This window comes from Patiria miniata, unplaced genomic scaffold (genome assembly GCF_015706575.1).
Source record: "Patiria miniata isolate m_02_andy unplaced genomic scaffold, ASM1570657v1 HiC_scaffold_18, whole genome shotgun sequence".
NCBI classification, from domain to species: Eukaryota; Metazoa; Echinodermata; class Asteroidea; order Valvatida; family Asterinidae; genus Patiria; species Patiria miniata.
Window position 1 is genome coordinate 15,272,395 of NW_024037056.1, and position 27,211 is coordinate 15,299,605.

General features: G+C 40.8%; 1 protein-coding gene across 4 annotated transcripts in view; it reads left to right on the plus strand.

Moving 5' to 3' along the window:
• The window catches only part of LOC119724842 (insulin receptor substrate 1-like), an 86,263-nt gene extending 62,501 nt beyond the window's left edge, over positions 1–23,762 (plus strand). For 2 of the 4 annotated variants that reach the window (XM_038196103.1, XM_038196105.1), the window contains 5 exons: positions 1,074–1,202; positions 2,331–2,449; positions 3,146–3,346; positions 5,034–5,234; positions 20,637–23,762. In XM_038196103.1, coding sequence (XP_038052031.1) covers positions 1,074–1,202; positions 2,331–2,449; positions 3,146–3,346; positions 5,034–5,234; positions 20,637–21,952 — 1,966 coding nt within the window. In that variant the 3' untranslated portion in view covers positions 21,953–23,762. The remainder of the gene's footprint in view (positions 1–1,073; positions 1,203–2,330; positions 2,450–3,145; positions 3,347–5,033; positions 5,235–20,636) is intronic. The other 2 variants (XM_038196104.1, XM_038196106.1) reach the window with 2 other exon arrangements.
• Positions 23,763–27,211: the final 3,449 nt, after the last annotated feature.

Genomic DNA, 27,211 nt, shown 5'->3' on the forward strand with positions numbered 1-27,211 from the left:
GAATGCTTCGAGTGGTGTAGTAAAACTAGCCTCCCGAGGTGATCCATTCGCCTCGGGAAAATAGAATGCTCCATGGATCACCGAGGGAGGCTAGTTTTACTTCACCACGAGATAAAGCATTCAATATTTGTTTTATAACACTTCACCCACAGATTCTGCTTGGTTATAATATTTTAAATTATTTAAATCTGAACACATTTGAAATAAACTTCAATTTCAATACAAAATTGGTGGAAAATGTATTTCTCTCTTCCAAACTACCCCTTTGCGAAATGTTTGAACCCAACTCTGTGGCGCGCTCTCTTTGGAACAAAACGCGCTGCGCGCAACGCGCACACCAGCATGCATTTTGCACACAAATACCGCGCCGTGGAAATGGTACTTTGGTTGCTAATGGTATAGTACTTTGGTTGCTACGGGTATAGTACTTTTGGCCGTGCACGGAAAGATAGCAAAAATAGAAAGTGTCATGTGACTCGCTCTCGGCCAATCAAGACACAGAATCTGTGGGTGAGGTGTTATAATATGCTCTGTCCATTGTTTGCAATTGCAAACTTGCTGTTATAGACCATTATCATGTTGCGGCCATCGTGAGTTTTTCCCAATCAAATCAACGTAACCAAAGCGAGGCTGGATGGAAAAATAGTCTGGTTCCTTTTTTGCACAAAACCCATTATCATTGAGTACTGTTATTGAATTATATATTGTGACAGGGAACATGACTAAAATGGTGGCAGCATGATAAAGATCTATTACAGTCTTTGCTCTTGACCCTGGAAAGCCATCCTACAATTTGCATGGGAAATGGAAAGGGGAGATGTGTCAAAGCCCTTTGGTAAACTTTGGTGCTAGTTCACGATACCAGTTTATATTTGTTGTTTTGATGTATCACAATTTCTTTCAAATTGGTACACAAATTCATCCTTCTTCCTTCACTTTCCCACTTCCAAACCTTTCCTCCCAGTTGTCATGGTTACCACCTTGATCTCTTTCTCTTTTTATTTGCTCAAGTAGTGTGTGATGGTCGTGATTATTTTGTTGTCTCTTCTATTTCTATTTTGATTTTGCCGCAGTGAAAGTCCCCTTGGTGTTAGCGAGGATCGTTTTCTGTCCTACCCCCAGCCCCTGCATGCCTCAGATCCCAATCTCTCTGATGAGTTCCCTGGCTACGGAACCAGTCCCAGTGACCACCTCCTGGCACGGTAAGCCCCAGGGAAATTCCAGTACAACTTCCAGTATAACTTCCGGTTCAACTTCCGGTTCAACTTCCCGTACAATTTCCGGAATAACTTCCGGTACAACTTTGGGTATGACTTCTGGTAGTATTTTGGTAAAACTTCTGTACAAGTTGTGGTAAAACTTCTTGAAAAACTTCCAGAAAATGTTCCGGTAAATGTTCCAGTAAGCAACCAGAAGTTGTGGCACGACTGCCGGTACAACTTCCGGCACAACTGCCGTTACAACTTTTGGTACAACTTCCGGTATGACTTTTGGTACAACTTCTGTTAAAACTGCGTAGAAAACTTCCAGAAAATGTTCCAGTAAATGTTCAAGTAAACAATCAGAAGTTGTGGCACAACTGCTAATACAACTTCCGGTACAACTTCCGGTACAACTTCCGGTACAACTTCCGGTACAGCTTCCAGTATAACTAATGAAACTACCAGAAAATGTTTCAGTACAACTTCCGGTATAACTTCCAGCATAAAAAAAAGAGTAAAACCTCAGGTGCAACTTCTGGTACAACTTCCGCTACAACTTCTGGTACAACTTCCGGTACAACTTCTAATAAAACTACCAGAAAATCTTTCATTTCAACTTTCGAAATAAATTTCAGCATAAAAAAAATCTCCACATAAGGACTTGTTTACGTCTACTCACGAGAGGGCCATACCATAGCATAGCTAGAGGGGTGTTTTGAAAAAACATGCATTAAAATTGTCGGACAAAAACATTGAAAATTTATAATTTTGACTTGTTTTGACTTCTGGACCGAAAAGTTTTGATTTTTACTGGCTGGGGTAATTATCAGCATGCAGACTCCAACCGGTCTTAAACAGAGTGTTTAAAACCGGCAAGCACACATTTTTCTGATAGGTGTAATGTCATTATCATATAGTGGTCTTTGTTCAAGCTGTTAATATCCATCACCACCATGTACAACTGCAAGTCATCTTGAGCATAGACCGGAACTTGAGTGTCTCCTCTTTCTTCAAAGTTGAAATTGCATTTTGCAGGGTTGATTTGAAACAACGCTTGGCTGTAGTTTGTTGCCGTGTTTTCTAATACGTCTGCATTGTCAATTCTTCAAAATTCCAATTGGTTTCTAGGTTTTCGGGATCTGGGCGGAGCCGGACACCCGATTCGCCGACTCGTACACCAATCAGAGAGGAGAGCGTGGAGTTCACCGATGAATACATGAATATGGCGCCCTCTGGTGCCTCGAAAGGTAACAAAGCAGGTTTGCCAATTTTGCGCAATATATTTGTTGGGCACTTTTCCCCTGCCATATCTAAAAGAACAGATTATTATTTCTTCTTTGAAAATTCACCTTTAGTTCAAAAATTGTAGAGGGTATAGAAATTGGAATGATTAAGTAGCACATTGTCAACAACTTCTTCATATTCATTCACTGATTTTATGTTGCATGATATACATTTGTAGACATCATAGTTAGTGCATGCATGTTGGCATGGCTAGTACACTGTATACATTGTATATACTTCCATATTCATCATAGCATGATTGAACTGACCAATAGACTCATTATAGTTGTTCCTTACTACAAAAAAATTAATTGTGTGTGGCAAATATCAGTCCAAATGTTTCACTTTGTGGAAGCTGTAATCCTTTGGCCCTATAGCGTACACTTTGAAAGCCCCCCCCCCAAAAAAAATTACAGGCCCTTGGACTTTTATCCTCAAGTCAGTTTTAGTGGTCAGTTGTGCCTGTCATTTAGTGGTGTGTGCTGCCCCCCTCCCAAAAATGGTACGACTGTGCGGCAAGAAAGTGTTAGAAATATGCTCAATATGCATGTTCATAAAATAGAAATGTGTCATCTTATGGATGGAGTGTTTGTGTGTCTCGTTTCACTTGCATGCCCGTCTTTTGTTTCCACCTCGTTTGCCCGTTTAAATACACACAGCCGTCCTGACTGTACCTGTCCCCACTCGCCAGCCCTTACACCACCGCACGATGAACACTCAAGGGCGCTCTCCATCCCCAGAACATGTCTACGCCCTCTTGCAGCCGATTCACCTCACCATTTCACCACCATCACCTCAATCACCACCGTCACCACCGTCGGGGGTGCATTGTTCACCACCTTCACCACTGCACTTTCCACGTCAGTTATGTCATTCTGTATGCATTGTTTTAAAACCCGTTCATGTAGTTCAGCCATTTAGAAAACAAGTTGCGTTTGCATGAAATGTACAGTGTAGCAATCTAGTTTGGTCTTAAAGGGAATATACAACATTTGCAAACATCGAAAAATAAAACTACCAAGTTTTTGCGAAATACCTTAATAGGATGTTGGTAAATGACAGTCTAAAGCATCCTGTAAAATTATGGCACCTGGTATACTGTCATTTTCAAGAAAAGTGGTATTTTTGTATCAATTTCCAACGCTGATCGGCCGATCAGCGTTGGAAACAACTGGCTTTTTTTCAAATACTGGCCCCAATTGACCATCGCACTTGTTTGCAATCGATTACAAACCTATGAACGGGTACGAGCCAGCTAGACTGGTTCCCTGACCTTACAATTCCCCAATGTATGTAAACTGCTCTGTTTCTTCTTATATGGAGTCAGGGAACCAGACTACAGGAAAATGATCGTTTTTCTTGGTTTTTATAGCATTTTCGAACCCAAAACCTCCAAAAAGTCAGTGTAACTATATTTGCTTTATATTTCCAACCCCCCAATTCCATCCATTTCTGAAAATTACAGCAAAAGCAAATGATGTATATTCCCTTTAAGTTGATACACGTTTTCGTAAAATAAAAACTGTTTTCAAAACAAGTTGAATGTTATTTGTAAGTTGAAATCACAACTTTGATCTTGGGAAAGTCTGATTACCACCGCGACAAAAAAAAAATGCGTTTCCCTAACCTTTTGAAATCCATCAAAATCCATTACCATATTTTGGGGATTTTGGTAGGCAAGGCACAGGTACCAAGTCCATCAAAATCCACCTATAGAAGTGGTGGTCTTGTGGTGGATTTCAATGGATTTGGTCCTGAAGCATTATGTGAAGCAGGGTCAGTGATGGATTTTGGCGGACTTGGTCCGGTACTCAGTGAAAGACACTAGGGAGGGTTAATTATGTTTTTTTTTAAAGAGGTTGTGGAATGCTCGAAGACATTTCCGTCATTTTTCGGGTATATGTAGCCTAAGGTGTGATGAAATAAAAACGACTATTGTTTCTGTCATAAAATGAGTACAAAAGGTACTTTTGAGAACTTTTTTTCAAGTCCTGTCATGCCTGTTTCGACCCGAACGTGCAATTTGTGTAAAAGTCGTCGTTGCGGGCAGCAAACAAAACACAGTAAATCGTGACGTAATAAACAGGACTCCCGATGCAGCCTGTTTATTACGTCACGATTTACTGTGTTTTGTTTGCTGCCCGCAACAACGACTTTTACACAAATTGCACGTTCAGGTCAAAAAAGGACCTGAAAAATAGCTCTCAAAAGTACCTATTGTACTCATTTCATGACAGAAACAATAGTCGTTTTTATTTCATCACACCTAAGGCTACATATACCCAAAAAATGACGGAAATGTCTTCGAGCATTCCACAACCTCTTTAAGTATAAGATGTTTTTGTACTTTTTCTGCAGTTATAAATTTATAGTGTTCTCAAACTTTTTATCACTACCTCTCTCTAGGGTTTAGAAAACAGGGCTCCTTTCGAGCTTCGGATTTTATCTCTGGCTTGAATACCATGACATTTTGTATGCCCAAATTAAGTTAAGCCTTAGCTTTGAGGTGAAGCCGATGTTTCAAATCTTTGCCCTGCGACTTTTCAGCTCCAGCGCCTCCCGATGAGGACCAGTCCTACATGTCCATGACCCCAATGAGTCGATCAGGGTCACGGGGGTCGTCTGGCTACGCCCCGCCCACGCAGGCCCCGCCCCAACTGACCCAGAGGTCTGCCAGCGTGAGTGGGCGGTTGATGACGGTCCCGCCCAGCCAGGATGAAGGGTACATGATGATGGCACCAAGGAAAGGTAGGGGTGTGGTCAGTGGGTGTGGTCGGTGGGTGTGGTCGGTGGGTGTGGTCAGTAGGTGTGGTAACTTTGCATACTGATTGGATGCCAGGAGTATGAAGGATACATGATGATGGCACCAAGGAAAGGTAGGGGTGTGGTCAGTGGGTGTGGTCGGTGGGTGTGGTCGGTGGGTGTGGTCAGTGGGTGTGGTCAGTAGGTGTGGTAACTTTGCATGCTGAAGCCAGGAGTATGAAGGATGCACAATGATTGCACTGGGAAAGCCGGGTTTGGCTATAAGGGCCTGGCGGTGGGTGTGGCTAGTGGGTGTGGTCAGTGGGTGTGGTTAGTTGATGTGGAAAATAGAAATAAGTCGAGTGTCAGCGTGCAGTTGATGGTCCCCAGCCAGGAGGAAGGATCCAGGATGGCCCAAGGAAAGGTGGGTTGTTAATGGGGTGCGGTGGGCGTGGTCAGTGGGCGTAGCTAGCTGGTGCGTTCAGCAGAGATTAGACTGGTGCATGCTGATTGAAGTGAAAGACATTGTATGAAGAAGGAAAGATTTGTCAAAATGAGGGTTTGGTCTGTGGGTGTGGTCAGTGGGTGTGGTCAGTGGGTGTGGTCAGGGGTGTGGTTTGTGATGGTGGTTGGTTACTGTGGTCAGAGGGGATTTTCATGTAATGCTTGATGGTCCCAAATAAAGTTAGAATTTTAATCAGGGTTTTGTTGATGTGGTGACGTCAGCATATATGAGTATTTTGCCATCCCTAGATTTAAAAAAAATAACGGAATAAAACTGGGCAGGAACTTCTTGGAAAGTGATAAAATATTGTCCACATTCTTCAAGTATTGAAAAAAATGTGATGGAATTTAAAACTGACTGAAACACAGGTGTAAGTGACAGAAAATTGAAAATTTTCCCTTGTAACGAATCTATTCCTCATCAAAATACGTTGACAGACTAAATACTGCCAGTCTGCCATATCAGCTTTTTGAAACAGCCCCCTCTGTTGGCTCACATCACATACATCTTTGTCCCAGTATACTCTTTACTGGAAACTCCAATAGCGCCCTCTTGTGTTCATAGTTCTCAAGATATGCAATATGTATGTCTTTGTTTGCCGCTGTGACTCGGATTGCAGAAGTGGTTTTACTGACAAGTGGTGTCATTAATCGTGTTGATTTATGGCTTGAAATGTATTGCCTCGTTTAGCTCAAATTGCTGGTTGCAGGGGGACAGTTAAATGTAGGGGTACCGGTACCGTACCGGTGATTTTCTTTTTCCTGTCTCATTACGAGCACCAGAAAAAGAAATAATATGGACGGACTGTAATAGGCGTTTTCTATGTCTGATTGTTAGTATTTTTTTTTTTCTTGAGCCGGTTTTGCTGTTCATCAGACTACATAGTTCTTACATTTTTATTGTATACATTTTTATTTCATTTGTCTTTTAATCTCTTTTGCTTTAAGTTTGTTTACTTCGCAACCAATTCAAGAAAAGCGTCAAAGCATGCAATTGAACAAAGGAAAGACATGATTAATGACAAAATAAATTCAGCTTGTCACTGACTGAAAGTTGAAGAAATTCTATGAAATCAGTGAAATCTAATATTAGTCCAGGCATGAAACTTTTCCTCGGATCCGCTGATTTCCTCGTTTTCCACTTCTCATGAATGCCATTACAAATTGAAAAACACTGTACAAAGTCTTGTTTGATTCGCAATTTCCTCGTTTTTTCCTAAGTTCCCAGTTGCATGCCTGAATGTCATATCGAGAAAAGGTTGGCATATATTGGAGCATGTCACAATACCTTAAAACTGTTACATGTACCTTTGACGAAAACAGAAATATGTTTCAAATGATACCTGTACCTACATGCAGGGGTTGTATTCCAAATGCTGTATGTTCTTAGTCAGCCAGCATCATGTTAGTCTATGTAATAGTGAGCTGATTCGGCGATTAATTATGCCAAAAAGACTGCGTCTTGACCTTGACATTCTGACCATTCAGCGGGTGCTTTCCATTACGTGAAACTCCCATTTGCCAAAACCCCTGAACTGTACCTACCGATTTCACTGTGACTCTTATCAGCTGTTATCAGTAAAGTAATTATAAGATAAACACTTACCCTGGCACCCACTTCCCCAGGGCCAGTGACCATGAGCTGGTGGTGTCAAATAACGGAAACCTTGAAGAGCATGGCTGAAGTCGGACTGTTTCTTATTTGATATCTCGAGATATATTTGATCGATTTTTATGATTCAAAGTTGCTCACATCATAACTTTTGACACTTTTCCAAATACTTTACATTATAAACAAGAACCTAGTAGACTTTGGTAGATATTTTTTGTCAGTAAGCTCACAGGCAGAGGCACCATACACCACCTGTTCACGGCTCGTTAACTCTTGATCAGATTAGAGAGATCGCATTGAAAGCTGCTGAATCTGAAATCGGTAGGTACGACCCGAGTTTGTCATAGGCAAACTCGGGTCTAGCTCAAATGGGAGATTCACGTAATGCTATATCGGGCCTCGTCAGGATATCTGTAAATAAAACCTAGACACGACATCACTTATTTTTTTTTACGTTGTGAATTGAGCAAAAAAGTCTGTGGTCACACGCTCTGTAACGATAAGTTACGCGATACGCCAAGCAATAACAGAGCCGGCCAGTCACGGTCGTGTCTAGGTTTTGAAGATCTATGCCCAGCCGTTGTATTACAAAAACACTGCATCGGAATCGACCAATCAAACAGTTAGTCCAGACTTCGGAATAAAATGACCTCACGATTTAGTACAGTTGACTCCGATTGGCTGGCGTGCAGGCATGGGCGTCGCCAGGATTTTTTCTAGAGGTAGGCAAAAATTTTTTTGCCAAAAAAGGCTTGTATTTCTCAACACATTCTCGATTTATCAGTTTTAGAGGGGGGTGGCAGGGACATCCCCCCCCCCCCAACTCATTAAATTTACACCACTTTGTCTTCGCGCCTCTTTTTCTTTTTCTTTTTTTTCTTCTTTTTCTACCTTTTTTTTGGTGTTTTTTTTGTTTGTTGCTTTTCCAGGGGGGGGGGGCAAGTGCCCCCCTTGCCCCCCCTCGCGACGCCCATGCGTGCAGGGGTGCATTCTTGCCTAGATATCAGACGTTAAACCGGAGATAGGGCTCTGTGGACAATGGGTGCATGCGTACTCGGACACGCATCGTGTGGGCACGGCATGCTGTTTTGGAAACAAGCATGCCGTAGTCTTTCACCTATGCATGCCATTCTCGTATACGGGCTTAGGTTCTTTGATTGAAACTTCACAGCACAGTCGCTGCCCGCTTCCTCGAACAATCAGCCTGATGGATGCTCCGAACCTCCTGTTTCTGATTGGTTCTCACACCCTGCTTTGCTCTCTGGCGTCGGAATTACCCAAGATGACATGTTTTCAGTAATAGACCTGTCCGAGAATTGGATCGAGGTGTTTGGGGGTTTCTCCTTCATACTCGATCTGTCAGGGGCTTTTGTTGTCAGGTGCTGATGAACAGGTGTTGTAATTGATTGGATTTTTTTTTTTCTTCATTTCTTTCATTTTCTGGGATTTGTGGTGTAACTGGGTTAGCCTTTTTTTATCAAGACTTGGAGACTTTATCTTTATTTATGAGAAAGCTCTGTTGATCGAACTTGAGGCTATTTACACAAATAATACTCATCTTTTGAATCCATGCGTCATTTTCAGCTGGTCCTGGAGTGCTTTGGCCTCGTGGTTGAGGGCATCGGATTTGTGGTCTGCGGGTAATTCTGCTGGTTGTGGGTTCGAGTCCAGGCTGGGGTCATGGTGCGTGTGCCCTAGGGTGGGCAAGGCACTTTGACACTCATTGCTTCTCTCCACCCAGTAGTAAATGGGTACCTGTGAGGGCAGAGATGGTTATTGTGGTTGATTAAGCTTCTTTTTTCTTTCTAGCTTCCTTCTTCCTTCTTCCTTTAGCTGTAAATTCCCAGGGAGCTTAGGTTTGAAGTGTGTTTGCCCATTGAAGCAGGGAAAATAATAATGTGAAAGCGCTTTGATACCCCCATTGCAGCGTAAAAGCGCTATATTAATGTCGCTGTTATTATTAAATTTAGAATTGCTGCGATAGGGCGACAGACTTCTCAAGTGTGGTCTCGATTAGGGCAACACGCCTCATTGGGGCGACAATTTTATTATTATTATTATTATTTTTAGTATTATTGTCCCTTCTTTGCAGAAAACAAACCGCCTTATGGTTTCATTTCCACCCAGCGCAATCCACCTTTGTAACAAACAGCTTGTAAGATAATTCATAAGGTCAATGTTAGCAAAGGAAGAGGGGATGGGGGGTAGTATTAAGTACTTAGTATTGAACTTGAGGAGCTGTTAAAAATGATTGTACATGTACATTTTTGTGTAGGCCTACATGCCATCGAAAATAAGCAAGTGATTAATGCTGAACTATTTCGCAGAAGTCACTTGCAGCTGGAGAAAAGGTAACCGTACTTCAGTTGGCTGACATTTTTGAAGAACTGCATTCTTTCTGTGACTGGAAATAAACTGTCCTGGTTTTCAACATTTTGTTTTAAAGAAATGCTATGGTTTGCTTAATTCTTTGAATTCCTGTAATATCTGAATTATGTGGTTGAAATCTGCGGGTGCGGGAATGTATGCGACCCTCATAAACTGTGTTTTCCCAAAAATGTAGGGCATTTTCTACGACCTTTGTGGTTTATGCTATCTTCCGCTTCAGTCTGTGCTTGGGGCTTTATTTTGGTTGTTCCTTCCAGCAGTTTTATGTCCATCTTGGGAGTTTGAGTCTTCGGAGAATGTCAACAATGATTTTGGGGTGATTCACAGCGTCAGTGTGGTGATGGGGAGTGCTCATGACAGTTTTGACACTTGTGTCCATCGCTCAATTGATAGACTGGAACAGAAACTTTTGCTGGGATGTATTTATTAATGTTTTTTTTTTTTTTTTTTGGTTTTTTTGGCTGTTACTTTTTTATTTTTAATGTGTGTAATAGCGCGTCATGGTACATTTTTAGAGTGTATTTTCTTGTATTTTAATTAATATTTTACTGTACAGCACATTTGAACAAAATCATGTTGGAATTTGCGCTTTATAAATGAATAAATTATTATTATTATTATTATTAAAGGGACACCGCATCCTGGAACATCCCAATTGGGCTACAAAACGCGCTTTGAACGAAATGATGTTCATCTTGAAGAACATTTAAAAGGATATAAACATCCACACAACTATCCTTTAAGCACTGGGCGTTTTGTGTTATTCCTGTATTATGCGTGCGAAAACGCCTTTCGGGGTCCACTTTTGCGACCCAAAATAGTCGAGCTGTTTGGGTGCTAGTTGTTATTTCATCCGTAAATTGTTCGCCTTTTGCGGACGTGTAAGAAACCACATGTTGTTCGTGAGCACAGTGTTGTATATTGACACAAACACCGTGTATATCGTACGTTGACTGAAAACGTATTCGATATGAAAGCGTATTCGTACTCCGCCGTTTTGTTTTTTTGTCTTTTCTCGGTAAGACATTCGGTTGTTTCCCCTTTAAGCCATGTCAGCCTCCAGTAATTGCAATTTGGAATCAGGAGTTCATGTTTTCTTAGAATCATGGCTCTGTTTTCATGAAGGATAAATAATGTCTCTATTAAAAGAAAAACCAACCCAAATTGGCCTGTTATACTGTCCGCCTCCTTTCTCAAAGCCCAGAGGAATTTGTGGTTTACACAAAGCGTTGGAGCGATAAATCCCTTGATTTTGTTTTCCAGGAAGTGTATGAAAAATACTATGGATATTTTTTTATGTTTAATTTTTTAAGCTCTGGCATGCTTGAGGCAGTAGCATCTACATGTCACTTGGTCGTTGGTTGGTCTGTCTGTCTGTCCCTGTAAATTGACCAAGAGTATGGTGTTCCATATGTGCCATCAGTGTCGCATTTTTCGGCATCGCATTTTTTCAGCTCTCATTTTTGATTGATTTCATGCAAGACTTTCATGCAAGACTTCTTCAACACAGCCAGAACTCTTTTTTTTGGGGGGGGGGGGGGTAGGTTGGGTGTTGGAGGAGGGGGGGGGGGGACAGACGATCAGCATGTACCCAAGTTCCCCATCAACACTGTAAATATAAAGGAGCAACACAATTTAAGGGCCATTGTTGTTTGGCGTTTTTTAAAGTCATGTTTTTTGTTTTTCTAGTGAAAGTGTTCCAAAGGCACGCTCTGCTATGGGGGTCCGATGGCATGCCTCTGGAAGTTTTGAATCTACGAAGCTTTCTCCTGCATTCTAAGGCAATTTGAGAATAATTTTTGGAACTTTAGCCTTCCACTAATCACTTTTGGCTCCATTTTATAAGCATCATGACATTATAGTCAGCGGTTGAATTGGGAAGAGGGGTGTTGCGACCCCCGTAAGACATCCCCACAGATCCACAACTGACAGCCAGTGTCCTTCTAATGTTCTCGTTGTTTGGTATAAGCATAGCGCCCTCTTTAGTCCACGCTCAGAGCCATTGTAAATAAATCAGTGAAATTACCCTACGTGATCCTAGCCGATTACTCTATCCATTCGGGCAGATAATCTATATTGCAGGATTGGATTTTTAGAAGTGATGTTCGTGGAAAATAATGTCCTTCTTAGTTGCGACGATAATTGGATTTGAAGTGTCTTATTAACCCACTTGTGAAGCAATCAATCTTGGCATTTTTTGTTCTCCTTGTAGTTTTTCCGTTCATTGAATACATGTCGTAAACTCAAGAGCTGATTTCATCTTAAAAGCACATACATTAACCCAATTAGATTTCAGGAAATCAGAACGATGTGGTAAATGAGTTTTTGATTGGCTTATTTTGATAAATAAATAACCTACAAAATGCCCTCCGATTGAATATTAGAAGCTTTTTAAAAGGAAAACATGAATTCGAGCACAAATTAATGAAAGAAAACAGAACATTAACCTGACATAAATTCAGAAGAATTATTGTGTTCATTGGTGTTTTGTTTTTGTTTTTACAAACTAGGGGGGCACACCACAAGAAAAAAAACACACTTATATATAATTTGTACGTTTATGTTTTTTGCCGATGGGGGGAGGGGGCAGTTGCTCGTCAGTGGGTCCTGGCCCCCCTGGGCCCCCTCTTGGCGACGGGCCTGATAGCAGGGGAAGTGGAAGTGACATTTTTTGACTGTCTGTGATTGTTTAAATGGTAGGAGGGTTAAAAAAAAAAGAGTAGGTACTCGGGAAAACTGAAAGTAGGAATTAACATTCCTCTTGAAACAGGACAGATCATAGGTTGGAGGGAAACAAGCACCAAGCAAGGAATGCCAAAGAGATGTAGCACGTGGGAAAAAGCTATTGGAATATCTTTTTGTTCTACGTCTAGGTATTGAAACAGTATATGGACGAGAACAGGCGGAGAGCCAAGTCTCTCTCTCAAACACTCTGATTGGAGGAGCCATGAAACAAGAAACCGTGACAACACAATTCCTTTTCCAAATGAATACGTTACTACCACCAAAACTTTGTTGTAATTTTCTTTAATTCCCCAACGCCCTCAGAATCCGTTCGTGATCTTTCTCAGGATTTTCAGCACTTCCCCCCAAGGGGGGTGGTCTGTGTGGGCAACGTGTATAAACCGTCGCGGCGCGCGTGTGAAGCTGACTCTTGTGTTAACGCCAATCGTCTTGGTTCTTCAAATAAAGACTTGGAATATGATACGGTATCACATAACTTTCCCCTAGGGAGGCACTTTTGTCCGCGGAGCATGTTGACCGAAATTTAACAGTGGGCTATTATTAATACTGTAACAGAGACACGTGTCTGATTTGACAGGACAAAAATCCTTTTTGTATTATTCTACATCTTTTTTTTTTAAAATTTTATTATTCCACATTTTTTTAAGTTGGCGGGGGAATATGTTGACCCATATCAAACATTGGGCTATTTTGAATGTTGTAACATGACTTGATGGAAGAATTCTTTTTTATTCTTCCATTGAAACTATTTTGTTGTTGAGAGAAATTGAGAAAGAGACGGCTGTTTGTATAAAACTTGAAACTTTGTTCAGGTCGTGTCTCTTGCTATCAAATAACGCAGTCCTTTCCTCTACATGCTTTGAAAGCAGCATTTGTACATTGTAAATGAAATGTAATAGCAATGCTCACAGTTAACGTGTTTGTGTATAAACATGGATTTTTGCTTCGCTTTGCTTCTTCGGGTTTGTTAACCTTTGCGCAGTGCTTTAGGCCTCGTTGTCTGGTGCATTGAACTCCTGATCTGGTCATGCTTGTGGGTAATTCTGCAGGTTGTGGGTTCGAGTCCAGCCTGGGGTTATGGTGCGTGTGCCCTTGGGCAAGGCACTTTGTCACTCATTGCTTCTCCCCACCCAGGAGTAAATGGGTACCTGTGAGGGCAGACAACTGGCAGAGATGGTCATGTGTTTGATTTTAACCGATTGCGCCGATATGGCAGCATACATGTAGTGCTGAGATGTTCTTTGCAATGTTTTCATTGGCTCGATTAGCAGGGGTAATAACAGTGTACCCCAGATTAAGAACCTGTTTGGTTGATATGTGCGCTATGCACATTATGTACATGTACAATCCATATTATTATTAGTGTTTTATTAGTTTTTGACCCAGGATTTTGGAATAGTCATAAAATGTATTTGGAGTTGAAGCACAACTGGCATGACCGGTCCCGCGTTACTTTTAAAAAAAATGTACAAAAAAAAGTAAAATAAAAAAAAAACCTGTAAATAAATTTGTCAGATGTGACAAATTGTCAGACTTGAGTAAGATGGACCTTGTGCATGTATCAGCAATGGCGTATTACTTAGGGGGCGGGGCATGGGGATGCCCCCCACCTGGGGCTGTAATCTCCTTATACCCCTCCTATTCGCCCCCCCCCCCCCCAAAAAAAAATGATAACACCCTTACAGAAAATGAGGCCCCCTCCAGAAAATGTGGCCCCCTAAATGCCCCTCTAAGATGGACCCCAATTACACCCTTTCTCCCAAATCCTCCTGCCCCCTCCTCCCCACCCCCTAAAAAAAGGGGGACAAATTAATATTCTTCTAAGAGGTGAAGAACCGTGAGGCGGCGCCTCCTCCCAATGCCAGAGCCTCAGCTGCGCACCTGAAATTGGCAGCAATCTTAATTAGCTTGGCTAGGATGCGGGTCGCCACGGTAACCCCCTGAGAGATGCTCCCGGATGCAGGGATTTCCACCTCCCGGTCCCCTGCTCCCCCGAGGCAGTGATTTCGCCGGAAACATTGAGAGCCTGATAAATGTTGTCATTTTGGAGGGCAAATGGCCGAGAGGGTTGTCAAGCTTGAAGAGCACTCGAAAGAAGAAGGAAAAAAAAAGAAGTAAATTCAAGCTCTTGATTATACCTCTAACGAAGGTCTCTTGTTTCCTAACTCAGAGTGTCTGCCTTGCCATTACATTGAAAATGGAGGAAATGTTAGACAATATAATATTTTGAGCTTGTTGTACCAAAAAACAAACACGTTATGGGAAAAATCTTGATTTAAAGACATGATATCAGTTGTAAAACACACTTGGGAAAAATGTGAAAATGAGGCCAGACAATGCCCTTAAATACCAGTATTTTTTTTGTGGATATAAGGACAAGACAATATTTAGTTTCATGTGAAAAAAATAGTTTTGGGGAAAAATTTGTATTGGAACTGTAAATTTTACCGACCAAAAAAAAAAAAAAGCTACAAAATGGGGCAACAAAATCGTGTCAGTTGGGCAGGTTTTAGTAAGGATTTGACGTTTACACATTTAAACGAAAACATGTAAATTCATTTACAAATTTTCCAAAAACGTTTAAACCAAACCCGAATCATAAAAAAGGGACCTATATGTACGTTCATGCAGTCTTCCTTTGAGTTAAACCTACATAGCATAAATATTAACGATATTTTCAAACCTATTTACTTTAGAAAACCTTTGAAAAGCACTTCAACACTGTACTTGATTACATTCGAAGCACACGTAGTTAAGTTTTTACTTTTTCCAATGACTGCCATTGTTGATTTAGCATGTCAATCACGCCGGTCTGCAGACATGATGAGCACAAATGTTTAAACAGTTCTTTGCTAAACATTTACAAAATTAAGTGCAAAGTCACATCCTTAGTTTTTAGACACTTGAGGATATGAGCAATACTACAGCATTCAAATTTGGTGCAAAACCCACTCGAGTTATGTTCTTTTTCGACCAAATATGTGACCTGTTCTGTCAAAAGCAGACGCTTCTGGGCAGAGGTTGGAATTGAGATAGGGCCAAAAAACGCTGTGGGGGTGATTTTTATCGATTTTCAAATTTTGGCATATTTGTAATCCTGAACATGTCTAAAATATATTTAAAAAAATTGAAACCCTAATTTGAACTCTACATATACTATTTTTGATGATTTTGATAAGGTATATCAGTTAAAGAAATAACTGTTTTGTGAAGTTCGTGGCCATTTTCTCCGTTTTCTACTTTTCGACACAATGAACTTCAAAATAGCATAACTCTACTCAGGAATGACCGGTTTCAAAAATTAAACCACCTATTAAAAGGAAAAAGAACATATGTTAACAATATGTAAAAATATATTTTTCGACCTTATGCCCAGAAAAGTCTGATTTTGACAGAACAGGTCACATATTGGTTGAAAAAAATCAATTCTTTTTCCCCTTGTTGTTAATTTGCTGATTTGTAAACAACTCGATCAAATTAAACCCTCCCCCCAAACAAAAAGGGTTTCAAGGTGAAATTTCAAATTTCAAAATCAAATTTCAGATTTTCACTTAGAGTGGTCGCCGTCTTTCTCGTTTTCACACAACCCAGAACATTATATATGGGCATCCCTTTTTATCCCCCTGGCATTTTTAAGCCAAGAAAGTGGGATCTTGCGATAGTGTATTCCTTCTGTGTGTCCGTGTGTTCCGTTTTGGTTAGGTTAACTGTTTAGTGCTGTCATATGAAAGTCAGATTTCAATCTCAACCAAATGTGGTGACAATAATCTTTGGGTAGGGGGACGTAAGATGACTAGAGACATTTGAGATCAGAGGTCATGTAGGGGTCAAATGGGGTCATTGTTGCTTTTGGTTAGTTACACTGAAAAGTGTGCTTACTAACTGACTGTATAAATACTGCCAGCATGCCAGGGGGATCGCCCAAGTTAACTTGCAGTATTTTTATAGGCCTTTTCACACTAGAGCCTCTCAACCTGGGTTGAACTCAACCCCCTGCAAGGGCGCGAACCCTGGGTTGAGTTTTTTTATATTTTTCAACCCCGCGTTCAATCCCGCATCGTTTCGCACCTGTTTCGTGCAAACCGAGCTGAGTTCGCCTGTTACTACCGTTTTGAACCCTGGCAAAGTTACAACGCGGTTTGAAAATCTCAACCCTGGTCTGGAGCAGGGTGAAATCAGTCTTATTAGGGTTGACAGTCGCAGGGTTGGCACAGGGTTAAAAAATCTGGTATTTAGTTTCAATACCTTTTCAAACATCACAGAGCCTGATTGTTTGAATTTTGGATTCATCATTTTTGTTTTCATTTGCGACTTCTTTTTTTGTTAATGGGAATCCGGACAGACTCCGCGGTAATAAAGAAGTTTTTTTCTTGGATCGGGAGCCCAAAAAAGGGTCAGTCGGATGTGAGAACATGAGGCCTTTTCACACTAGACAAATCTTGGGGTTGACGCGGTGTTGACGCGGTGTTGACGCATAGTTAAAAACATGTGGCGTTTCGCACTTGGAACTTATCTGGTTACTGAAATTTCAGAAGGTGAGACTGAGAGGATGTTGCCTCTACTCATCATTTTAGGTGTGTATAGTATGCCTTTACTGGTATGTAATGGCTGACACCACAGTCATAACGTCAGTGAGCTGCATGGTTCAGATATAATGTAGGTCAACCACTTCTTGCCAAATATGGTTTTATTATTTTATTCAGTGATATCAACTCACGATAAACTCATTGCAGTAGACAAAACTACAGACGATACGCACTTGACATCATTTAATTTAGCCATCTCTATGAGTGCAACTGCAGTTTTGTTTCTTCTTCATTTTGTGAATTTTTTTTTCGACCGACTGGCCCTTCTTCAGAGGCAAAAATATATGACAACCGTAGAAATAAAAAGGGACGCCCTATTGCGCGACAGAAAGATAAAAATCAACAAGCCTTTATTTGTCATGCACCATAGACCTTGAAAAGAGCCCGGTTTTTCCGTCCCAGTGAACCCAAATTAATAATTTCCCGTGGCCTATATTTTTCTCCCCTCATCACTTGGCAGTAATCCAATTTTCACATCCGATCATGAAACAGGTCTGGGAAAAAACCCACCCCCCCCCCTTATTTTTCCATTCTTTTTCTAATGTGTTCCCACTCTGCCAGAAAAGTACAGATACCTCTCCAAATAAGATTGAATGTAAAATCAAACATCAGGAAGGGAGCTGTTCATTGCCAGCTGCCTGAATTTAAAAAAAAAAAAATTAAAGTTGACACGGTGCTTCAAACACGAGGGTTGACGATTTACAACAAGGAGCATTGGCAGTTTCCGGGAACACCTGCTGGGATTAATATGAGAGTTTGACTGGGCGACAGCTTCTTTGATCTCACAGAATTTTCGTCAAGGGTGTTTGAAGTACCGTGTAGTATCACGTCAGGGAGATGTGAGACGCACTCGTAGACCAAGTCTCGAGTCGGCTGGATGTAATTTACCTTTTTCTGGTCAGGTTTAAAAAAAAAAAAATTTTTTTTTTGGAAAATTGATTGAAATTGGCCAGATGAAGGGTAGACTGATTATCATGTGGGATGGGACATCTCAAGGTATGCTGACGTGTTTTGGTGTATGATAGCTGGCAGAAAATATATAAGAAGATCAAAATTGAGTTTGCTTTCCAAAATAAATTAACCAGTTTTGGTTTTGTGTAAAAACAACATAGGGAAGTGGTATGTAGCTACAATATTTTACAGACGGACGTTTTTAATTGGTATATTTAGTAATGGTGAATGTGGCCGAGTGGTTAGAGAGTCAGGGGTTCGAATCCAGGTGCTGGCTATACGTTGTGGCCATATGTTGTGTCCCTAGGCAAGCCACTTCACCCCTTTTCACCCAGGAGTATACATGTAAATGGGTTCTGGCATTTAAGCCTTAGCTGGGGAGTAACCTACAATGGACTGGTATCCTACGTACAGTGCGTCCCAAAATACCCGCAACTTTATGTTGCGTGGCTCTAGCGTCGGCGCGGAAACGCGTACCGCCATTATTTTAATACCAATTTAAAGCTTGAATTTTAACTTTATCCATGGCGAGTATTGGTTTGATATTGAAAAAGGTTGTAAAATAATTTGTGTTCAATAAAGTCATATCGAAAACAAACTCAACTGATTTCATGGAAAATCGATGATGCGGTACATCAGATGCAAACTCGAGTCAACAAGCTGATGAAATAACAAAAAACACCAGTTGATTTATATTAAAAATGCATTGAACTGGAGATGAAGAACAGTATTGTGAATTTATTTAAGGTATAGCCTACGTGGATCGAATAGAAAAGGAAACACAGAAAGTTAAAGGTAATGAGATTGTCACATCATGAACATGATAGCATTTCCACATTAGAAAAAATGCGTGTGATTGATTTTCCTTGAAATCGGTTGAGTTTGTTTTTGACATGCCTTTATTTGAACACAAATAATTTCAAAACCCTTTTGAAAGTCAAACCAATACTATAACCAGGGATAAAGTTAAGATTCCAAGCTTTAAAATGATATAAAAATAATGGCGGTACGTGTTTCCGCGGCGACGCTTGAGCCTCCTAAATAAAATGTTGCGGGTATATTTTGGTACGCGCTGTAGTGGGAATCGAAAATTCAAATTCCTTGCATAAATTAAGTAATCTTTTTATTTCATTTTTGTGTCCATATGTTTGAATGTGATGGGAATGAGGTACACTAACCCAATATTGCTACAGGTGCAACATTGTGTTCTCTTTCAATTAGCATACGGCTTGTGATTGGTCAGTTTCGTAATAGTCAATACTTGACAGGTGAAATTGGCAGGTGTGCCAGGATGATCACGGTGAAGAGAGCAAACAGTGGGCACGGTGCTGTGGCAGTGACTCAGGGTTTCCGGTGGGAAAACCAAATAAAGAGTCTTCGTTTGCATTGCTACATCATACATCCTACTGAAATCACCAGTAGGGATATCTACAAACAAATAATTTGAAACAATTTTCCATATACCTTAAAGAAATCACATGGGAACATAGTTTAATATTTCTGAATTTGTTGTAATACTGCACAGCCGAGTGGAATTTTGAGCAATGAGTAGAATGATTTTAACCCCACCCCTTCAGACCCTTTGAAATCCACTGGTTGGGTTTGGAGGATTTTTGAGGATTTTGTAGGATTAAGGAAGATTGAGCCCAGCCACTATTACTTTCCTGCACTCGAGGATATTGGAGGATTCAGGAACGTAGAGCCCAGCCACTATTACTTTCCATGGGGCTTGATACACTTGAAACTTGGTAGGTACAAGGAGTGTGCCATCAGGTTCCTCAACAGTGTAGGATTTTGTAGGATTTGAGACTATTATTCACTTAAGGCCAGAAAAAAAATCTCCGGTTTCTGGTATGCGCGTGCGTCGCCGTAGCCATGCGCGTCGGCAAAATGAAAAAGTTTTTTTTTTCAATGAAAGATGATGTCTCAAAACCGCCAAACTCACTGGTTTGACTGGAATCCTGCTGCTGCACAATTTTAACGTGTTTTTAGATGGGGTTACGATCGAGAATAAGCTTTATGTGACCTCTCTGGACTCTCACATATTTGCAGTAAGTTTAGTCGGGCACCATTTGCAGTCATCAGCCGACATTTGAAGAAGAAAAAAAAGGGGTAAAAAAAAAAAAAAAGCTGCTTCGCCGCACCACTTTTTTGGCAAGCTCCCTACCAGAAACCGGAGACTTTTGTTTTTTGGCCTTACAGTCAAGTATGGTATTTCATAATAATTTAGTAGGTTTTTTTTCCGGATGTTTGCAAATGATGTGTATTGTATATTACCTTGAAGTTACCGTGTGTGGTTATGTTGTGTGCATATGTTAACAGTACTGTGAGATGCCCATTCAAAAAACAATGTGGCGATGTGAGGTATCAAATACTGTGGGAGTTAATGGAAGTGACGTTCAATGCTACTCGTGAATATTGGAGATACTGGATGTAGTGTGTGTAGTTTAGACATCTGCGCAAGTAAGAAGAGGTTGTGGGTTCGAGTCCCACCGAAGTAACTCTGTGAGGATTTTCTCACAAGATTGTAGAATGCGGTGACTAGTACTGCTTAATAGTATCCAGTTGAGATGGGCAAGTGTTTGTGGATATATTGAGAGTAGTCTTCTCTCGTTTTTGCAGCAGCTCAAAAGCGAGGCAGTACGGGAAGTCGCGAGGCCCTGAAACGAGGCAACACGACAGAGGGCCGTGATGGGTTGAAACCGCCGACAGCTGACATCGACCAGGCCTACACCATGATGCAGCCCATCCCGAAGCACCATGGCAACAGCACAGTGCATGATGGGACGGCCACCAAGGCTTCTGGGATTGCTGGGAACGTTCCCAAAGCGCCGACGGCCAACAGCCACCGGGAAGGGAAATCGCGGGGCAGTTTCTCTTCACCGTCGAGCACGAAGCCCTTAAGCTTTGAGGCAAAAATGAAACCCAGCGAGATTCTTGTCCGCAGCATGTCTGACTCGAAGGAACCGATCCTGGACACCTATATGACTATGGCGTTTCAACCCAAGAACAGCAAACCAAAATCACCTGAGATTGCCAAACCTGGTAACGTCAGCCCTAGTTTGGACAACATCGACGAGAACGACAATCCAAAATCGAGTTACGTAAATGTCAGTTTACCAGAGGCGTCGCCCAAGCCCAAGCAGCCTGATAGCGATTACACCTTTATGGTTCCTTCATCAAGACCCGCGAATACTAGAAAGGACTCCGATAAAGGCCAGAGTCAGTCGGCCGTGGAGAGTCTACTGAAGGGGAGTAGGAAAGCGGAGGCATCGCGAGGAAGCGAGTACATGAACGTTGACTTCTCGAAGGGCGGGGTACCTGGTGGAGAATTGCCCGTGAGGCCCGTACCCCCGATTCCTGCAAGGGTTCCCGCTGGGAAACGTGAAGACGGGGAGTATATGAACGTTGAGCCGGGGCTGGGCGTCCGGCCACACAGTCCGCGCTCACCCACGTCGCCGCCGGTGTTACCGCAGCGGGTGGTGCTACCACCCAGAAACCCCTCAACACCGCCCTCACTGTCACCAAGCTTATCAGGAAATGGAGCAGGGCGCCGGGCGGCCGATTTGAAAACCGGAATGGAGGATCTCAACCTCAACGAAGGCTCCTCTCCGACTTCAATAGGAAGTGCTGGCTCCTTAACCTCCGGGAACAAAAGTTGCGAGCCCTCCCCTGGTCCCCCTTCCCGCCACTCCTCTTGCCGATCAAGCCAAACCTCCCTCGCTGACCGAGAACTGAACTACATCGACGTAGACATTGGTCAACCAGACGCGAACAGCGCCCCCATCACCTTAGAGCGGAGGGCACGATCCCCCTTCACTCGCCGAGCAGCCGAAGAAGACAAATCGGACAAACCCACAAACTACGCCACCATAGACTTTACCAAGTCCGAGGGTCTGCGCAGCGCAACCACGACACGAGAAAACAGACCGTTATAAATAATTCTTTTCAGGGAAATCATCCCAACTATGCCTTCACTTGTTTTACTGGTTGTATAGATTTTATTGTCCTTTTTTTTTTTTAGGTCTGTTGTCTTATTTTGGTACTTTTTACCCAGTGTGTCATTTCAAATAGAAATATCCAACTATTTTGTGTTTGATGACCTTGGTTTTGAAAGAGGTTTCTCAAAACAAAGAAACCTCGCATATTCATCACAGAAAAGATTTATTTGAAATATGACACCTTGCCTTTAAAATCGGAAAGGCAACCTGTTTGTCCATTTCATTTTTGTAATTAGCAACATTTTAAACATGTATTCTTATTGGTTTTTGTTTATTTTTCTGTTTTAAATGTTGCCCTTTTTTGTGAACAAATTAACCAGAGAGGTTGATTTTATCATTTTTGTTTCAACTTATTCTCATTCTTATTCTTTGTGTCGCTTTTTTTTAGCTGCGGCTGAGCAGTTGTACAAGTACATGTAGTAATGTCTCTCTGTTGGTTAGTTAGTTGGTTGGTAACAAACTTCACGACATGTTATTTTTTTTTGCAATCAATCACTTATTCCTCAGGCCCAACAACACCTGCTTCAGGTCTCCACTGACCAGAGCTTTTAATTTATTGCAGTCCTGAACTATTGGGTCACAAGGTCCCTCATTTCGCATTTGGGGCTAGCACTGTACTGCACACAAATTGACATGCTATAAAACGCTCCATGCACCAACTGACATTCAACAAAATAATGGGAATCCTTTTCAATTGTCAGTCACGACCACGTGAGTAGTTGTGCCTGATAAGAACGGACTTTTACATCATGAACATGACTTATAGGCTACAGCAGGTCTACAGTTTGGCCGCAGCTTCCGCGATCAATTCGAGCTTATTTTATCAGTAAAGTATTCCAAGCCTTGTTTTGCAAAGTATCCTTTTGGAGGGATGTGAACTACCGACCTGGTCAGTGGCAGTCATGTAAAGTCACTGGTTTAAGATTCATGTCATGGGTTGTGTAAGCCAACTAGCAGCAAAAGGGGTTCGAACCACAGACCAAGGAAACAACAGTTGGGCTGTTCTACCCACTTGATCATGGTTGGGCTTTAAAGTTTGTGGCTCATAACACCTTAGATGTAGGTTTAGCGGAAGGGGTTGAACCAAGAACCACAAAAATGACAGTTGGGCTGTTCTCCCCCAATGCCAAAGACTTGACTGTAATTTGAATTTGAAACAGAGCTCCATAATGTTAGATTTGCAGCGTAGAGATTCGATCCCAAGATCAAGTGAAATATTATATAAACTGCAATTTCACTTTCAAGGTATCTAAATCACGGAGCAAAGATGGTATATTCTTACTTACTTGCAGGTAAATCTTAGCTTGAACAGCCAACCATATCAACAAAACCTCAGTTGCCACAATCACACAACGCCAAAAATACATACCATTTTGGCATTGTTGCACTAAATCATTGATTAGTTGTGTGAGACTCACTACGTGTATATACAAAAGTTGGACTAAATACTTAAAAATAACATGTATCTTTTATGTTGCAACCGTTTTCTTCTGTCCGTATTTTTGTATTTGACAAGTACTTTTCCAAACAAAGTTAACCAAAAATAAAAGACAAGCGTAGAGGCCGGTTAACTATAATTTTATGTAAAGATAATTTATCCAAAAAAAAAAAGGAAATCGGTTTGTTTGTTTGATTACATCTACTTTGTTTGTTTACTTGTGTGGTGAATTCAGTGGAGAGATTCGCACCACTAACTCCTGTTCTTGAAGTCCACTGTTGAACCAAGATATAACATATACTTTGTGTACCTGTATGCAGTGGCGTCGCCAAGGGGGGGCCAGGGGGGGCACGTGCCCCCCCTGGAAAACCTAGTGCCCCCCCGAGTGCCCCCCCATCAAATGCTGGTGCCCCCCTATCCTCTGCAAAATTCTGCGCGTTGTTAAAATCATTACCTCAAAAATAGCAATTTCTGGAGATATCTTCAGATCGAATTTAGCATCAAATGTGGCACCATTTTGCATCTAGCCCATCCTCCGTATGCGAAAATTTTCCAAAGGGGAGGGGGGCACCCCCCCCCTACCAAATGCTGGTGCCCCCCCTGTGCCCCCCCAGACTGAAAAGTCTGGTGACGCCACTGCCTGTATGTTCTGTGAAGTATTTGGACCAATACTTCTCGTACCTATACTCTGTTGTGCAGTTATACTACAGTGTGTATAAAAAAAATATCCATTTCGAGAAAAATATATTAAAAATAGTAGCTCCTATTTTGTTGAATAATAACTTATATACGCTTATAAGAAGGATTATTTCTCAACACAATGCTGTTTTCTCTATCTCATTTGGACACCTACATCATAGATATATAGACAGTTAATTGAAAGGATGATATGTTAACCCTAACAGAACTCAACCCATCAAACCCCATCAGCGTGATTTGTTGGAATATGTTGGGATGGGTACAGTACCCCTAAACTGACAGTCTTTTACATTGGGTTGGCACACCTCCAGAAACATATGTGTGTGTGCAGTTTCCCATATGGTGTTGGAATTTGCCAGGATGGGTATGGCTCCTTGTAAATCATGCTGGGGAGTTAGGGTTAATGTGGTCAATTGTATTTGCAGCAAAGTGGATGAAAGGAGATTAACATGCCAGCAATCTCTCTGTTGGCCAACTTTAATATCTATTGTTCTTGGCCACTCATTTTTTAGTTGGAACCTATGATTCATTGATCATGTAACTCATTTACCTTATCATTGGAACAATGGAGCATAAGTTTAGGTTGTTCCGACTCGATATTAATTGGCAAAGAACAATAGGTGAGTTGGCCAACAGAGATTGCTGGCATGTTAATCTCCTTTTATCCACTTTGCTGCAATTGGACCTTATTGACATATCAGCCCTTTCAATTAACTGTCCATATCTATAAATGTAGGTGTCCACATGAGATAGGGAAAACTGCATTGTGTTGAGAAATAATCATTCTTTAAGCGTATATAAGTTATTATTAAACAAAATAGGAACTAGTAATTTTAATTTTTTTTTCTTCTAAATGTATCCTTTTTTTAAATACACATTTTACCTGCTATAGTCCTGTAAGTATGCAATATTTGCCGTACACGTGACGCAGTACTACTTTTTTGTAATATTCAACCAACACAACCATTTTATTATAGCGAGGCTAACGTTCATACAAGCCATGTAAAAAGGGCAAAGATAATTAATTGTGGTGGTGTATCTTTGTACCTACAATCATGAGTACTAGGGGTTAAATTGTTGTAATGAAATGCAGCATTTTTAAGTTAAGTTACCAAAATATGGGTAGAGGCATTTCTCAGAGTAGTTGGACCTTATTTTGGCAATCGTGTAGTTAAGGACCCCGTTCCTCTATACGAGAACGAAAAGACACTTTCACGTTTTGAGACTCGGTACTTAAACATTTGGCTAGGATACAAGCAGGAAAAGTCACTTGATGTGTTTGGAATCATCTACAATAGTTCACTAAGATACCATGTTGATGTCACTTTCAGCTGCCCTAATGTTGTGGAAAGAGGGCAGGGTTTTGATTGATGAACCGAACTTGTAAACCGTAAGAGGTGTCCTAAACTACACAGTTACCTTTATTTCTGCTAATTACAGCTATGGCCGTTTTTCTTCTCCAGAGAACTTTGAAATCTTTTTTTTCCGTGAAAAGTAAAATTTAACATGTAGATAACTCCAATTCACAGGAGTAGGCCTAAAGATAAAGCGGTAAATATTGTTCACCTTCTAAGCGCAGAATCCCGCTAAGCACGGTAAATATTTGCTTAGAAAAATAAATGGCTACCAGCCAAAAATCCTGCAGTTTAACAATTCATTGACTGGTTCCCGGCCGCTTAGCAAGATATTTTCACTTAAGATCTTTTTTTTTATTTGAATTTTACTTTTTAGCTTCAATGATGTTTCCGAGCTGATTTTTTTCCTAAGCAAAATAACCGTTAGAAATGCTTCCTAAGAATGAGGTATTTTGTTGTTACATTTTTGTCAACCGCAATACGCTGAAAAATAATTAAGTATAAATAAGTACACCGCAGCTGTTTAATGGTGACGTCATTGTAATTATGCCTGCATTGGCGCATGCGCCATCAGTTCTTGACTCCATGTTCATTCACTCCATTTCGGACATTTGAACAAAACTGCTAATAATAATATATTTTAACAAAACTGATTTTAGTATTCGATGGAAGTGGTAATAACTCGACCTTTCCTTCAGTGACGTACTTTTTTTCTGCGCAAAAGTGAAAAAAAAAATAGTTTCTGTAGTTTTCGAAATGTCAAAGTTAAAGCCGGTGAAGCGTGAATATCCGACTCCATGAAATATGGACTCATTGGTAGTATTGCGCATGCATCCAATTTTCATAGGAGTCGGATTTTCATATGACACTGGGTCCGACTTTTTTAAATTCTCGCAAGCTTTTTTCGATACGCAGATATTTGATTTGAAAGTTTCTTGTAGTAGGAGTGGTTAAATTAGGAATATTTTGATTATGCTCATTTTATGTTGATTTTCGAGAATATTATTTTTACATTGAGTGTCTTAATTTTAAATGTACATGAAAAGGTGATGGTGAAGAAAATCCACCGAATTTCCGGTTGGTATTAGTAGCATGTTATTACGCTACAATTAGATTTAAAAAAACAAACAAATCAAAAATTTGGTATCGATATCACAAAAGCAAATGTAAGTTTTTAAGTGTGCAACCTGCAATTTTTAAACTCATTTACCCTTTTTGGTGTTTTGTTTTGTTCTCCGAAAAGAGGTACTGCTCTGTGAAAGGAAAAAAAAATAATCGATTCCTTCTTTTATCAATAATTATATAATCGTGGAAGATAATAATACGAAACCTCTGCAATCGGTATGAATGATAACGATTAATGAGTTTCGATCTACTTGAAAATCGGAATGAACGATTCGATACTTAATGAAATATCCCTACCTCGTGTACCTCAAAACTAATACCTCTAGTTTTTTTTTTTCTTTTTTTTTTTTGTACCTCAAGTTTTAAGTAAGAAGAAAACTGCCTCACGAAATCACTGTGGAGTTCTCTAACCTTCTAAATTCTATTATTTTGTGCATTCGTGTCAAATAGTTTAAAATTTAGAAAGTTCGAATCAGAAGTGAAGTTTTCAGCATCGACCATTTCCCCACTCGTTTACCAAGTTGAAGGAAACTTATTAGTCAGTGGATAACAAAAATTGATTAAAACCACATTTAAACT